At 42.9% G+C, this 16,670-nt stretch overlaps 1 protein-coding gene across 3 annotated transcripts in view; it reads left to right on the top strand.

Moving 5' to 3' along the window:
• Positions 1-16,670, top strand: part of KCNH1 (potassium voltage-gated channel subfamily H member 1) — a 512,797-nt gene that overhangs the window by 116,567 nt on the left and 379,560 nt on the right. For all 3 annotated transcript variants that reach the window (XM_081489690.1, XM_081489691.1, XM_081489689.1), the window contains exons 2-3: positions 1,832-1,955; positions 6,407-6,513. In XM_081489690.1, coding sequence (XP_081345816.1) covers positions 1,832-1,955; positions 6,407-6,513 — 231 coding nt within the window. The remainder of the gene's footprint in view (positions 1-1,831; positions 1,956-6,406; positions 6,514-16,670) is intronic.

Genomic DNA, 16,670 nt, shown 5'->3' with positions numbered 1-16,670 from the left:
TGAGGGCACAGTGGACCACCACCACCTTTTGGACCACCAGAAAGGAACAGGTACCCAGGTACACTGTCTGTGCGGCTGGAGCACCGCAGAGAGGCTTCTCAAAGCTAGCGGCAGCTAAACTGCCCACTTGAATCTAAAAGCTCTCGAATGTTTGCAAGTGTTAATCAACAAACCAAATATCACAAAACAGAGTAGCTTACTGTATTTGGCTGTTCCTCCTGTGTCTCCTTCCTCTGTTCCTTCTCGTGTAGATAGGAAAGGATGATTACCCATGCTGTGAATAATCTGTAAGTGATATACTAGAGCCAAATTAACCTCCCAATTAAATGAAGATATTACACATCACCATTACTCCACTCGACATAGAGTACATGTATAAACAACCCCCGTCCGGTTTACAACAAAGGAACGGTCTATATAGGTGTTCTTCGCTTCCTTTTGGGCAGGGGGAGGTGGGGGAGGGGTGATTATTCTGTGGAAAGGAAAGCGTCAAGCCAAAATAATGATTATATTTAAGTTCTGGATGTTATTTGCTTAAGGTCTTGAAAAGAAAAAAGGGATACTTGATTTCCTGAGCACAAAAGGTATTGAAGACTTTTGATCTTTAAAAATGTAGAAAGTGGTGAGAACATGCACGCCAGCCGAACATATCTGGCTTACTTAATCCCTGCATCTTGAGTGAATGGTGGTCTAGTGCTCCATGAAAGAGGTCTGAACTGTGCCTTCTGTAGCTCCAGGATTTCAAATCAGTAAGAAGGCTTGTCATTGCCTGGCATCTCGATCAGGTTCCACAGAGCCCTAGTATTAGCGATCTAGTCCCTTCCTCACCAAGAAGAAGGGTCTTTGATATGTGTGTTCCAGGAGGCATTCTGCTGTTGTCCCCTTTGCCTCTCTAAGGAGGCCTTCTCCTCCATGGACTAGCACTTGCTAATCAGGGTGAGTAATGCCAATGTGTCGCTTCTGCCCAAAAGACTGACAAGCTAAGATGCTGGATGGAACTCAGGAGAAATTACTTTCAGTTTCTTGCTAGCTTCAAGTTAGCATACTCTCACTGAGATGAAAAATTAGGACTTGAATATGTCTTATGGAAATCAGTGGATTTCTGCAGGAAATGTTGGTTGATTGGTTAAGCATGCTTCTTTTGGAGTACATTACTTTGCTGACAAAGGTCTGTCTAGTCAAAGCTATGGTTTTTCCAGTAGTCATGTATGGATGTGAGTGTCGGACTGGAAAGAAAGCTGAGCACTGAAGAATTGATGCTTTTGAACTGTGGTGTTGGAGAAGACTCCTGAGAGACCCTTGGACTGCAAGGAGATCAAACCAGTCCATCCTAAAGGAAATCAGTCCTGAATAGTCATTGGAAGGGCTGATGCTGAAGCTGAAAACTTCGATACTTTGGCCACCTGATGCGAAGAGCTGACTTGTTGGAAAAGACCCTGATGCTGGGAAAGATTGAGGACAGGAGGAGAAGGGGATGACAGAGGATGAGATGGCTGGATGGCATCACCGACTCAATGGACGTGAGTTTGAGCAAGCTTCAGGAGCTGGTGATGGACAAGGAAGCCTGGTAAGCTGCAGTCCATGGGGTCACAAGAGTTGGACACGACTGAGCAACTGAACTGAACTGAACTGAGCCTCAGCATTTGCTTTCCAAACAGTCTTAGAGCTCTGTTCTCCTGTGTTCCTCAGAGGACCCGTTTCCTATTCAAGAGACTATTTTGGGGGGAAACAAAAAATACCTGGGTTGGTTATTATTTATGTCCTCATTGAATCGCAATAATGTCTTGCCTCATGTGCCCTCTTCTTCTCCTTCTTTTTTTCTTCTCAACAGATACTAACTTTGTGTTGGGGAATGCCCAGATAGTGGACTGGCCTATCGTGTACAGCAATGATGGATTTTGCAAGCTGTCTGGCTATCACAGGGCGGAAGTGATGCAAAAAAGCAGTACCTGCAGGTATTTATGTTTGGGCTTGTTCTGTTGAACACTCTTTCGTGATATCTTTTTGGAAAAAGAAAATGGCTTACTCAACTTGGGAATTTCCTTTCATGCAATTTCATTCAGGAATGGACTTCCCAGGTGGCACAAGTGGTAAAGAATCTGCCTGCCAATGCAGGAGACACAGGAGATGCAGGTTTGATCCCTGGGTCAGGAAGATCCTCTGGAGGAGGAAATGGCAACCCACTCCAGTATTCTTGCCTAAAAAATCCAGTGGACAGAGGAACCTGGAGGGCTACAATCCAAAGGGTTGCAAAGAGTCAAACACCACTGAGCGACTAAGCACATTCAGGAATACTTATCACACTATCATCTCCAGTTCACACACTGTACTGGGAAAATGAAAGAAGGCCTAATAACATGGTCCCTACAACTAATCAATTTACAGTCAGTGAGATGAGGGAAAACCTAGAAAAACTCAGGAAAATCATTTTATCAGTAAAATGTAAACTCAAAAGTTTGAGGTTTTAGATGGAAATTATGTGAAAATTAGAAGATTAAACAAAGTTAAATGAAGATGAAATAAAAATTTAGGTCATTAAGTTAATTTAAAAAATATATGGTCATGTAAAAAAATTTTTTTTATTGTTTGGCCACATCAGTGGCGTATGGGATCCTAGTTCCCTGATCAGGGATTGACCCTGTACTCCCTGCATTGGAAGTGTGGAGCTTTAACCACTGGACCATCAGAGAAGTCCCTGTCTAGCCATTTTTGAAGAATAAATACCATTTTGGAGTCATGGGCCATGCTCATAGGGCTTTTCATCAGAAACAGTGAAGAGACCATGTTTTGCTGCCTTGCTGTTGTCACATCTGTCTTTGATCACTGATTCAAAGACACGAGTGAAGGGTGCTATGCAACTTGGGTATTTGACAGGGTTACTAGCCAAGTAGTGCCCTTGGGCTGTGTCACTAGCAAAGCTCTTTTAGAGCATCCTCGAGGTGCTGAGTGGCGCCTGTGGCCCAGACCCTGTGCTGTCTCAGCAAGGTCTTGGCTGCACAGCCTTTTGCTCTTCTCACTCTTGGCCTTCCTCAAGGTCATCTGTCTTCAGTGGTGTTTGCATGCAGTGGAATCACTTTCCTAAACTTGCGTGCTGTGCTTAGTTGCTTCAGTCATATCTGACTCTTTGCCACGCCGTGGACCATAGCCCGCTAGGCTCCTCTGTCCATGGGATTCTCCAGACAAGAATACTAGAGTGGGTTGCCAAGCCCTCCTTCAGGGGATCTTCCCGACCCAGGGATCGAACCCACATCTCCTGCATTGGCAGGTGGATTCTTTACTGCTGAGCCCCCCAGGAAGCTCTTCCTAAACCTGCTAGATTCAAAAATGAACTCATCTCCAAAGGGTGGAAAAACCCGTTCAACCCAGGCATAGTCTTTGGTTCTCAGAAGTTGCATATTCTTGGTATTAAATCAGCCAAGTAACTCATTTGGTGAAAAGTATTAAATGTTTTGAAAATATTATCATTTTCTTAAATCTTAGGTTTTGGGGACTGGGAAATGGAAAGTTTAAGCTTCCCTGAAAGTTTTAGAAATTGTGACTCAAGTATTACAGTAGAATTCTCTTACATTCTTGGTGTTCTCTTATCCTCTGAGGTATCTGTGTGTCTGCATCTACGTGTTCATCTGTATGTGCACAGACATAATCCGAACACATTGGGAGAGTGAGCTTCGCTTTCTAGTGTGGCTTGAGCAGTCTTTCCTTACCTGTCTTGCTTCTTATTGACTATCATCAAACACTTTAAGAAAATTAGATATGAGTACTGGATAATGTTTATGCAGCTAAGAGAACTTAGTAAGTTTCTAAGAAACTTACTTATTTCTCTGAAGGAGTCCCTTCTCCAGCAGGAAAGGAAGCATGCCCTGTGTTAGCTACATCCCTAATAGCTCAGGGTCCTTTGGCTTATTTCCTGCATTGCAAGCATCTTAAATCTAATGTCCAGACAAAGGAAACTTGTATCTACCACTGAACTTCAGCTTGAAAAAGCACATAGAGTAGGGAAAGCTGGATGTAACGATGGTACTTCATTTGTTTGAAGACTCCGTTTAGCAGGGGTTGATTTTACCTTGTGAAGGAAATTGCCAGCCTGTAGAACATCACATCACTTAAATGGAGGTCACTTATCTAGCAAATCCATTCAGAAAGGGAAAGTGGGTGGAAGCTAAAAAGGCCTTTGAGCAACTGGCTAAGTGAAATGGTCATAGAACCTAAGTTTTTACATCCGAAGAGAAAGAAATCCTCTTGTTCTCAGGCACGGCTAATTTAGTTTTGATCTATCCTTCTTTTTAAAGGTAATTCACCAAGCGTGGTTATCTCTTTTCCTGATTTATAGTTGAAGAACACAGCCCCAGAGCAGCACATTACATGAGATGGGCACACGGGGAACTACAGATGATTGACTTCGTGGATTAGGAATTGTGTTCCTAACTTCTGAAGTTCTTGTTAGCTCTGAAATTCTTTGATTCTATGATTCAAGTCACCAAGAAAAAGCTAGGTTGCACAGTTAGGTGTGCACAATTTTAGAAGATGGGTTGTGTATTGTTGGGGAACCCATGCCGCTGTTTCTATATCACCTAAGCCTTGAGGGCTGAGTGTGGCCATTCTTCCTTGTTGGTGTCACCTGCAGGCCTGGAGCGGGGACATACTCACAGGGTTCACTGGCAGCCTTGTTGGAGGACTGGCCTTTGCATCCCCACTGAGGGATGGCTTTTCTTCTCTTGCATTCTGTTAGTGTCCTGTGCCATGGTTCACTCTACCAAGTTGTTGGGGGGCATAACCCATTCCTAGAGGGATAAACCTTGGTCTTCAGACCATATTTGGTGTGAGGCCCAAGAAAGTGGGTGGTCCTGGAAGTTACCGCCTCTGCTGAGAGTCGGTATTACCAGACAGGAGCTTCTACTACCCAGGTTTTTTCCTAAATTTTTTTCATGCTGCTTATTAACTCTGTTCGGAGAAGGCAATGGTACCCCACTCCAGTACTCTTGCCTGGAGAATCCCAGAGACGGCAGAGCCTGGTGAGCTGCCGTCTATGGGGTCGCACAGAGTCGGACACGACTGAAGCGACTTAGCAGCAGCAGCAGCAGCATTAACTCTGTTAGTTTACTTTTCTCCAAATGTGAAGAATGAAAAGTGAAAGTCCTAGTTGCTCAGTTATGTCCAACTCTTTGTGACCCATGGACTGTAGCCTGCAGACTCCTCTGTCCATGGAATTCTCCAGGTGAGAATACCAGAGTGGGTTGTTGTTCCCTTTTCCAGGGAATTTTCCTGACCCAGGGATCAAACCCGGGTCTCCTGCATTGCAGGGAGATTCTTTACCATCTGAGCCACCAGGGTAGCCCTTACTAACGTTTTTTAATTTATTAACCCTTATAGTTTATTTTTCTCCAAATGTGAGGAGTATGGAAATTAGAAAGAATTTGTAGAATTTTATCATCTTGATTTTTTTTCACCCAGTTCTCTGTTTTCTTTGTTAGTGGTGGGGGGAGGGGTAGGAAAAGGAGCTGCAAAGACAGTGGCTGACTTGCTGAATCTTCTTTTCTTTCCTTAGCTATGTCTTGGTTAGAGCATCAAATTGCACCCTTTTTCTTGTTCGATTGGTGACTTTTTGTGATTTTTTTTCCTATTCGCTTGTTTATTTTGTTGGAAATTAAGAGAAGAAAAAAATCTGTAGTCCAAATTTATTCTGCCGTCCTTCTCAGGAAGTCTTCCAGAGCTGTATTTCTAAAATGTAGATTTGATTATGCAACTCGTTTGCTTGAAACCCTCTAGTGGTTCCCTCTGCCTTGATTTTGGGATAAAGTTTAAATTACTTCACCTGGCCTGTAATGCCATGGTCTCTTCCATTTTCTGACTCCTGCTTACTTCTGTATATTATCAGTTGCAAATTTTCCCTTCAGCGTCTACATTCCAGGCATACTGAGGTGAACTGTATTCAGGTTCCAGAATTGACCTCCCTCTCACCCCTGTGCCTTTGCAATGCTCCTTTTTTGCCTAGAATGTTCTTTTCACTCCTTTTCTCAGCTAATTTCCACCTGCTCTTTAGATCTCATTTCTCCTTGCCTCTGGGAAGCCTGTCCGACCACTCAGTGCTCTGTGTCTACTGTTTGTACTGTAATTCCTGTGTAGGGTCATACTGTTTTCTAATCTGCTGTTTAGATTGCTGTTTTCTAGTGTGTCTCTCCCATTAAACCATTAGTTTTTGGCGGGGGGCGGGGGGGGTGGCAGGGAGACGGTGATGGAGTGTTGATCCCATTTCAATTAGTAAACCTTTTCTGATGGCACACGTGTTTTCAGTGTGTGTATGTGTGTTTCACAGTGCATAGCACAGTGCTGGGTGTAGAGCAGGTATTCAACAGATGCTTGTAGAATAACAAATACTTGCTCATCTAACTCTTTGGTTGCTTTGCAGTTTTATGTACGGGGAGCTGACCGATAAAGATACCATTGAAAAAGTGAGGCAAACCTTTGAGAACTATGAGATGAATTCCTTTGAAATTCTGATGTACAAGAAGAACAGTGAGTATTCAGAACATTCTGAATCATACCTTGATGTGCTTGGAAGAGCATATCTACTCTTTCTCTATTGCTGTCTTGGGTTTTCTTTTCTCTCATCAGCTAAATGTTGTGGCTTGAAGCCACTGTGTACGTTGGGCTAAATGGTGTGGATTGATGAGTTCCCGTTCTGCACAGGAGCATTTGTACTTCTCACTAACCAGTTAAGACTTCTTGATGTCTTTTCTGCCAAGAGTTAGTGTTTTTCCTATTGATTTTCTTATGATGAGTTGCTGGCTTAAGATACTTGTAGACTTTAAGGCTATTTTGCTGGCAGGAAGGAGGAAGGTCAGATTCTCTGTCCAGTTCACTTTCATATCTATCTCCCTATACACCTTAGCACAGCAGGTAATAATCAGTTGATGCCCAATTAAGAATTTCTGAATAAAATTTTGTTTCCCTGGTAACCCCAGTTTTCTGTAAGAGACAGTATTAATAGTCATAGTGTTTGTATTGTTCATTTGTATTTGTTTTCTCTATAATCACTTCTAAAAGCATAGTAATGAAGAATCTAGGTCAATAGCCATACACAAGTATGAAACTTACTTTTCTCTTAGAGGTTTCCTGTTGAGTGGAGATTAATTATATTAGAAGTATGAAGAGTGGGCCATATGGAAACGTGGCAGCAGCAGGGTGCAGACATGTTGAAGAGTGCTTTCTGTTTTTAAAAGCACTATTTGGTTTGTAAAGAATCCTCTTCTTTATATGTAGGATTGAACTAGGTAGGTCATTGGTTCACTAGAAAATGTCCAGAGTAGCCCAGGTGGTGCAGGAGGAAACGTGTTTATTTTGGTGGCATTCAGGATGATGTGTTTCACTCTGGAAAGCAAAGGGCACATGTGGCTTTTATCCGGAAGGACCTGGGGCTTTTTTTCAGTCTGGAGTGCTGGAGCAGACAACTGAGAGGACTTTTTTCTGGGTGGCCAATGCAGATGCTGAACTGAGAGATTATCTTTGAGCATCAGTGACTCTGAGAGGGCTGGTCCCGTGCTTTCTCTCTAAAGCTGCTACCTTGCTCATTTCACCCCCTCAGCCAGTAGATCTAGTTCCTACCCTGCTACCTCCTCTAGTTCCTATCTTGAGACATTTTGCCAAAAAGGGCTGAGAGGAATGAAGTGAAAGACTGTGATTGGCGCTGTGCTAGCCCTTCCTCTATGGGAACACAACTCAGAGCCACAGCTCTTCCCAGGAGCACACCAGCAGTGCCTTCTCACGGGAGGAGGGGCTCTGCCTGTGTGCCCTGAAATAAGGATGTGACTTAAAGTTTCCCACACCGGCAGCTTTGTGTCCTGAACAGTGTGCATTTCCTCACATCACATAATACTAATTGGGATCCCATGTGGCACTAGTGGTAAAGAACCCACCTGCCAGTGCAGGAGATACAACAGACGTAGGTTTGATCTCTGGGTCAGGAAGACCCCTGGGAGTAGGAAATGGCAACCCGCTCCAGTATTCTTGCCTGGAGAATCCCACTGACAGAGAAGCCTGGTGGGCTACTATCCATGGGGTCACAAAGAGTTGGACATGCCTGAACGACCAAGATAGTCATACATGGTATAGATCACAAAGACAATGCCTTGCACTTATATTTTGCTTCAGAGTTTTCATGCTTCATTAGACTTTGCATTTAACTTGCTCAAGGTCAACTACACATGTTGGGCACTAAAGAGAAAGAGAGGGAAACAAAATTAAAACCAAGTTAGTGGTTTCACTTGCTGTTGTCTTCAGTGGACATATACCCCAATCCTAATGTATCTCTTTGCACTAAAGTTGATTTTGGTATTTCTGCTTCTATACCTTAGGTAGACAAGGCCTATGCATAGAAGCAGGTCAATGCAACTCATGTTTTTACCAAATTATCAGCATCTCTCCCCTCCCTGGAGGTTGTGCTGGGCTTATTGAGAGTGTCATGCCCGTCCCCAGAATGGCATATCAGCCTGGGCATGGACTCTACTTCATGGGCGATGTAGAGGCATTCTCAAGGGTGATTGTGGTCCTATGAAACTTTTACCTTACCCTTTGATTTTAGAAAATATACTCAGTTGAAAGTATGACTGAACTCTATTTAAAAATGTTGATTCTCTTAGCCCTGTGAGGTAGGCATGGCGGATGTCATCTCCATTGTATAAGAAGGTAAATTCCTCACCCAAGGTCATGCACAGCGGGGACCCAGTTTCCAGTGTTTGCCCAATGGCCATTCTCTCCACACTGGGTCAGAGGTAGTGGGGGCACAGGGCAGGCCGCATATGGTGATGCAACCCTGCAAAAGGGACAACTGGAAACCAGTTGGTTTGCTGAGTCCTCAGCACACCCTGACCTAGAATTGCACCTGTGCTGAGGGGTGAACTTCCTTTTCTAATTTACACAAGGATGTCCAGAGTGCTAGCAGGGTTTCGTTCAAGGCTACACTGGTACATAAAACATGCAGCAGAAATGGACGCTGATAGTGTTGGCTTCTTCCTGGGATTCTGGTCTTTGCCCCAACTCCTCCAAATCCTACCCTCTCTTGAGGAATTTAGAAACTTTAAATTATTTTTTAAGCTTGGGAATTTTACAATTGTACCAAATTCTGTGCTTTTTTTTCTAAACAGCTTCTTATTGACCAACTAAAATATACCTCAGAGATATTGTAGGTTCCGTTCCACAAATTTTGATTTCCCAGTACATACAAAAGTTATGTTTACACTCAAACTGTAAACATAACTGTTTATTAAGTATGCAGTAGCATTATATCTAAAAAAGTTCATATGCCTTCATTAAAATTGACTAATTAATTTATTGCTAAAAATTCAGTTCAGTCACTTAGTCGTGTCCGACTCTTTGTGACCCCATGAACCGCAGCATGCCAGGCCTCCCTGTCCATCAGCAACTCCCTGGGTCCACCCAAACCCATGTCCATCGAGTCGGTGATGCCATCTAACCATCTCATCCTCTGTCGTCCCCCTCTCCTCCTGCCTTCAAGGTTTCCCAACATCAGGGTCTTTTCAAATGAGTCAGCTCTGTGCATCAGGTGGCCAAAATATTGGAGCCTCAGCTTCAACATCAGTCCTTCCAATGAATACCCAGGACTGATCTCCTTTAGGATGGACTGGTTGGATCTCCTTGCAGTCCAAGGGACTCTCAAGAGTCTTCTCCAACACCACAGTTCAAAAGCATCAATTCTTCTGCATTCAGCTTTCTTTATAGTCCAACTCTCACATCCATACATGACCACTGGAAAAACCATAGCCTTGACTAGACGGACCTTTGTTGACAAAGTAATGTCTCTGCTTTTTAATATGCTGTCTAGGTTGGTCATAACTTTCTTTCCGAGGAGTAAGCGTCTTTTAATATCGTGGCTGCAATCACCATCTGCAGTGATTTTGGAGCCCCCAAAAATAAAGTCAGCCACTGTTTTCACTGTTTCCTCATCTATTTGCCATGAAGTGATGGGACTGGATGCCATGATCTTAGTTTTCTGAATGTTGAGCTTTAAGCCAACTGTTTCACTCTCTTCTTTCACTTTCATCAAGAGGCTCTTTAGTTCTTCTTCACTTTCTGCCATAAGGGTGATGTCATCTGCGTATCTGAGATTATTGATAATTTCTCCCGACAATCTTGATTCCAGCTTGTGCTTCATCCAGTCCAGCGTTTCTCATGATGTACTCTGCATAAAAGTTAAATAAGCAGGGTGATAATGTACAGCCTTGATGTACTCCTTTTCCTATTTGGAACCAGTCTGTTGTTCCATGTCCAGTTCTAACTGTTGCTTCCTGACCTGCATACAGGTTTCTCAAGAGGCATTTCAGGTGGTCTGGTATTCCCATCTCTTTCAGAATTTTCCACAGTTTGTGGTGATCCACACAGTCAAAAGCTTTGGCATAGTCAATAAAGCAGAAATAGATGTTGCTAACCATCATCTGAGCCTTCAGTGAGTTGTAATCTTTTCACTAGTAGAGGGTTTGAAATATTGCAAAAAAATTACCAAAATATGACACAGAGACATGAGGTAAGCAGATGCTGTTGTAAAAATGGCACCAATAGACTTGCTCAATGTAGATTGTCACAAACCTTCAACTTGTTAAAAAAAAATGCAGTGTCTGTGAAGCGCAGATTTTTTTATGGATTGAGACACCAGGGAAGCTGGAAAACACATATGAAGGCTTAAAGAAGAAAATCAGTCACCTCAAAGACTCCGAGAAATACCACTATACTTTATACTTTTTGGTGTTTTGTCTTGCAGTTGTTACATAATTGAAACTTTTCACATGTATGCAATATGAAATCATACCTTTAATCTTTTATCATGAAAACATATAAAAATATCCTTATAAAAATTCCCCATAAACATAATTTAGAAGGAATTTTATTAATACCTCCTTTATTGTTGGATATTTATGAACTCTAGATTTTCTTGATTAAACACAATGCTGGTGTGAAAATCTTTGTGCAAAGGTATTAGTTGACATTCTGACATATTTTCTGGAAGTTGAAAATTACTGTGTCAAAGAATGTGAACCAAGGTTCCTGAGACATTTTGCCAAATAGTGTTCCAGAATTGAATCCATTTCCAAGTTCATTTGCAGACTGTGAGTGTCTGACTCATTGAACTGCTCCAGCATTGAATATTGAATCATTTTAAATGATCAAATTGCCTACAATTAGTTTTTTTAACAAGTATTTTTAATGCAAGTGAGACTGAAACATTTTTTCTTATTTAATATCCATTTAAAATTGCTTTTTATATTAATTGTTCAGATTCTTTGCCCATATGTTCTATTTAATTCTTGTGATTTTCTCGTTGATTTTCCTCATAAACTTTTAATAAATTGGTTTGTGACCCCCCAACCCCCCACCTCTCATTAGTATTTGCAAGAACAACTTTGTAGAAAAGATCTACTATTGACAGGCATTTATGTAGTTGTCACCGTTGGGGGAGTTGGGAGTAATTAGCAGAAGGCTTCCGGAGAAGGCAATGGCACCCCACTCCAGTACTCTTGCTTGGAAAATCCCATGGACGGAGGAGCCTGGTAGTCCACAGCCCATGGGGTCGCTAAGAGTCGGACACGACTGAGCGACTTCACTTTCACTTTTCCCTTTCATGCACTGGAGAAGGAAATGGCAACCCACTCCGGTGTTCTTGCCTGGAGAATCCCAGGGACGGCGGAGCCTGGTGGGCTGCCGTCTATGGGGTCGCACAGAATCGGACATGACTGAAGTGACTTAGCGGCAGCAGAAGCAGCAGAAGGCTTCATGGTGTGTTTTGGAATAAGTGTGTGGAATACTATTACCTATCTTGAAGACTGGCTTATTTGAAAGGTTTCTTTCTATCTACTGGGCAGTCTAATCAGTAAACCTGGGCCTTTTGGTACTGCTATATATTTTGTATCGTTACGTAACTCATTCTCAGTATGCTGGATAAGTTTCTTACATTAGTAGCAATCATTCATGAACTCATTTAGCAAATATTTAGGTGGTCATTTTTGTGCTGGTCAATTAGTTTCTCCATTTTTCAGAGAAGAAAATTAAGAAGTATTAACCATGAGTGAAAGTACTCCACGCTCAAGACAACACTCCCCAGTTTGTGACTAACTCTACAGCTCATGGTGTGACTGGAAGCCCGGGTTTGGAAGCCTTGGATCAGCTTCTCCAGCAGAGAAGCACAGGAAAAGGCAGCTTAGAGCCAGGAGAACCTGCCGGCCAGTCCTTACTGATTGCCTACTGCAGGCCTGTAGGTTTGAACCAAAGAGATCCACATGTGAGAAACCGACTCTGCCTTGAGGGGGTGGCGATCTAGTTGTGAAGACAAATCCTCTTTTGCCTAGTTTGCCGAGAGATTGCCATTTTTTTTTTTTCCAATTCATTTTTGACTGTGCTGGGTCTTCATTGCTGCACGCGGGCTGCTCTCTAGTCTCAGTGCGCAGGCTTCTCGTTGTGGTGGCTTCTCTTGTGGCTGAACACTCAGGGGTATGCACGCGTTTCAGTAGCTGTGGCTCCTGGGCTCATGGGCTCAGTAGTTGTAGTGCACAGGCTTAGTTGCCCTGAGGCATGTAGAATCTTCCTGGATCAGGAATCGAACCTGTGTCCCCTGCATTTGTAAGCAGATCCTTTACCACTGGACCACCAGGGTGGTTACCACTGTGACCACCACCAACAGATTATTCATTTATTTATTTAGTACTAGAAGCTGTTTATATATAAGGGATATTGATCCTAAATCACACACATATTGAAAGCTATTTTGCCTATTCAATTTTTTCTCTTTAATTAAAGACTTTCAAAATACCACATCTGTTGTTGTTCATTTGCTCAGTCATGTCTGACTCTTTGCAATCCTATGGACTGCAGCACACCAGGCTTCCCTGTCCATCACCATCTCCCAGAGTTGGCTCAAATTCATGTCCTTTGAGTCAGTGATGCCATCCAACCATCTCATCCTCTGTCATCCCCTTCTCTTCCCACCTTCAATCTTTCCCAGCATCAGGGTCTCTTCCAGTGAGTCAGTTCTTCCCATTAGGTGGCCAAAGTATTGGAGTTTCAGCTTCAGCATCAGTCCTTCCAATGAATAATCATGACTGATTTCCTTTAGGATTGACTGGTTGGATCTCCTTGCTGTCCAAGGGACTCTCAAGAGTCTTCTCTGACACCACCTTTAAATTTTTTTCCTTTTGATTAAATACTTTTTAAATACCATATGTAAGTTAAAAAATGTTTGTCAGTCTTTTTCTTTATGGTTCTAACCTTTATATAATACTTAGGAGCTCTTCTCCTTACCTAAATAATAAAAATATTCTTCCATTTTCCCTTCTGGTACTTTTATAGCACTATTTGTTATCATCAACCTCTTTCTTTCCAATTTGAAATGCTCTTTTTTAAAATGCTAAATACTCACATTCATGTAGTTGTGTCTCTCCTCTTTTTTATTCAGAAATCTTTTTGTAACTTATTAGCTTTGTGAGTTTGGTTAAAGTGTCTTCCCACTTGGGTTCTCCATATTTAAATTAAAGATAATGTCACAGTAGCAGTTCCACCTCACAGAGTTGTGAAAAGTAAACCATGATGTGTCAGGGTTTGGCCCCATTGTAAGCACTCAGTAAATGATATTATTGTTTTCATTTTTGCTTGTTTTAGGGTCACTGCCATTGGCTCCTAATCGCTATAGTAAGTAATCCCTGTCATTAGTTTTCTCTTCAAAAATTTCTTGGCTCTTCTTCCACCTTTATTTTTCTATTTGAGTTGAATGTCAATGCATCAAGCTCTGAGAAAAACAAATGAAAAAAGAAACAATTGAGATTCTGATTGAAATTGCATTAAATTTATATATTAAAAGACGAGGTTTGACATCTTACAGAATTGAATCTTCTCATCTATAAGCAGTGTAACTCTCTCCTTTATTGAGGTTTTATTTTTTGCTCTTCAATCAAATTTAAATTACATTGAGGCTTAAGCATTGCATTTTCTCACTTTTCCCTTGTTATGGTTGAGACTGGTCCTTTTCCTTATGAACAGGTGAAGGCAGCTTTGGATTTTTATTAAACTCCTTAAGATACATTCTCTTTTACAGTCATATAAACACCCATGTGAGGTGAGATTGAACATTTCAACCTTATAGATGAGGAAAGAAGGAAGGAAAGTAATAGTTTTATTACCCATCTATCAGGCATTTCAACTTAATCTAAAGTCGATCTTGTGGCTCAGACAGTAAAGAATCCGCCTGCGATGCAGGAGACCCGAGTTCTAGCCCTAGATTAGGAAGATCTCCTGGAGAAGGAAATGGCAACACACTCCAGTGTTCTTGTCTGGAGAATCCCATGGACAGGAGGAGCCTGGCAAGCTACAGTCCATAGGGTTGCAAAGAGTCGGACAGGACTCGGACACACTGAAGTAGATCTAAGTAGATCTGCCACGTTACACCATGGTGGTAGATCTAACGCACTAAAGTAGATCTGTTATCCCCATTTTGCAAATAAGGAAACTGATTCTGAGAGAAGTTCAAGTGACGTGGCCACAGCACACAGTAAGTGAAGACGGGGCTCAAACAGAGGGCTTGGGATTCTGGATGAGATGTCCTGAAGACTAGTGGTCACTGCTTCCGCATCCCCTCTCACCTTTGCACACTTGTCATTGGTCTCAGTGAAGGTGACCAAAGCCCTGTTGGTCTATTTCCTGGGGCAGACTGTCGTTCTCTAGTTTCTGGACTCATCCCCATGGCCCAGTACTTGCAGCCCTTCCCAGGAGCCTGTCACAGTGGCTTGGTGGATTCAGTGGCGTTCGAATGTGGCCTGGAGCTTCCCAGGTGGCGCTAGTGGTAAAGAACCCGCCTGCTAGTACAGGAGACATGAGTTCGATCCCTGGGTCAGGAAGATTCCCTGGAGAAGTGAATGGCTCCCCACTCCAGTATTCTTGCCCGGAGAATCCCATGGACAGAGGAGCCTGGCAGGCTATAGTCCATAGGGTCTCAAAGAGTCAGACGTGACTGAAGCGACTTAGCACGCACACATGCCATCTAAATTTGAATGTGGCCTGGATGCCTGGCTATGGAAAGTACCTGGAAGGATGTCCAGGGTCGGAGGGAGACTGATGGAGGCCAAAAGTCCTGTCATACGCCTGCACCTTGCTGTTTAGTTATCTGACTGTTGTGGTTGAGAAGCTCTACAGTGAGATTAGGTTGTCAGGTTCATTAGCGCACAATGCGAGGGAGCAACATAAGGGATGAGCATCACAGAGTGGCCAGGAGGAGGAGCCTAACCTGGAACTGCCCTTCCACTGTGCATCCTCAGCCAGAAAAGAGCTGCAGCCTTTGCCATCAGTGCAGTGTGTTTCTCCTGGATTTGTGTATTGATCTTCTTTTAATAGAAAGTTTATTATTGACCCTTGGTTCTTTTCGCAGAAAAAAGACATTAAGTACTTGCTTTTCTTGGTTTTCCCATGGTAGCCACTTGGGTGAGGAGGCAGAATTTTAACCTCTTGCTGATTTTGTGTGTGTGTGTGTGTGTGTGTATTTGTGCATTCATTGTCTCTCTTGTATCTTGAGGGAATAAATCCTGCTCTAGAATCTGGGCTCTAGAAGAGATTCCCAGAGGCCAACTGCTCAGGCCTCTGCCCCCAGACAGGTCTTCATCTGAATGGAGACAAACGTTTCTGAATATACCCTGGGTGCATCTGGAGGGTGTAAGGGAACCTGAGTGGGTGGGGCTCCAGGCTCTGGATATTTCATGTTTGCTTGAAAGAGCTGTTTCCCGTATTGAGACTTTGAGTAATGTTTCATTAGCTAAAAATGCTTCACTTACTAAGCGAAAGGTTGAAATGACTGGTCTGTGCTACCTAGGAGGGACTCATATTCTCTTTTGGAAAAATTTTAGAAATGAAAAATTTGAACCCATTCTTCTTGCTTTCCTAGATTTTTTGGCTAGTGATAATCTGAGGGAGAGAGAGAGAGGCAGGTCTGAGTAACTGTGAAGACACTGGAAGTAGGATTTCTTTCTTTGAAATTCAGCAGGCATTCCTAGAGCTTGTTGCGTTTTCACAGCTCCAGGCTGGCACCTCCTGGAGCTGAGCAGCATAGTCACCTCATGTGACTCCCTGGGTAGCACTGCACTGGATGGCACTGGACTAGGGATTCAGGACCATGAGACAGGAAGAGATCAGGTCTCCTGCCCTTGGAATTCATTGTCATTGTTCACTGCTAAGTCGTGTCCCACTCTTCTGCGACTCCATGGACTGTAGCCCACCAGGCTCCTCTGTCCATGGGGTTTCCCAGGCAAGAATTCTGGAGCAGGTTGCCATTTCCTTCTCCAGGGGATCTTCCTGACCCAGGGATCGAACCCACGTCTCCTGCATTGGCAGGCGGATTCTTTACCATGAGCCATCAGGGAGCCCTAAAGAAATAGTCCTTAACTGTTAAGGTTTGATGGGGTTCAATGCACAACATTTTCTTTCCCTGTCCATGATCAGAAGCAATAGAGAGAAATTCAGACATCAGGAAGGTTCAGATATCACCGTTATGACTGGTAAATCTGATCCTAGAGGATGTGTTTTATATCTGTGAGAAGGTGAGTTTTTCAAAGTGAATACTAGAATCAGACAGACTTATCCACCCAACACAGCTGTCGACTAAAAAAAATTAGTCACAGTCTGAAAGT

The sequence above is a fragment of the Giraffa tippelskirchi genome, chromosome 5 (genome assembly GCF_054371585.1).
Source record: "Giraffa tippelskirchi isolate mGirTip1 chromosome 5, T2T-mGirTip1v1.2.pri, whole genome shotgun sequence".
Lineage (NCBI taxonomy): Eukaryota > Metazoa > Chordata > Mammalia > Artiodactyla > Giraffidae > Giraffa > Giraffa tippelskirchi.
The sequence above is the reverse complement of the archived record's forward strand: the minus strand, read 5'-3'. Positions and strand labels throughout refer to the sequence as shown.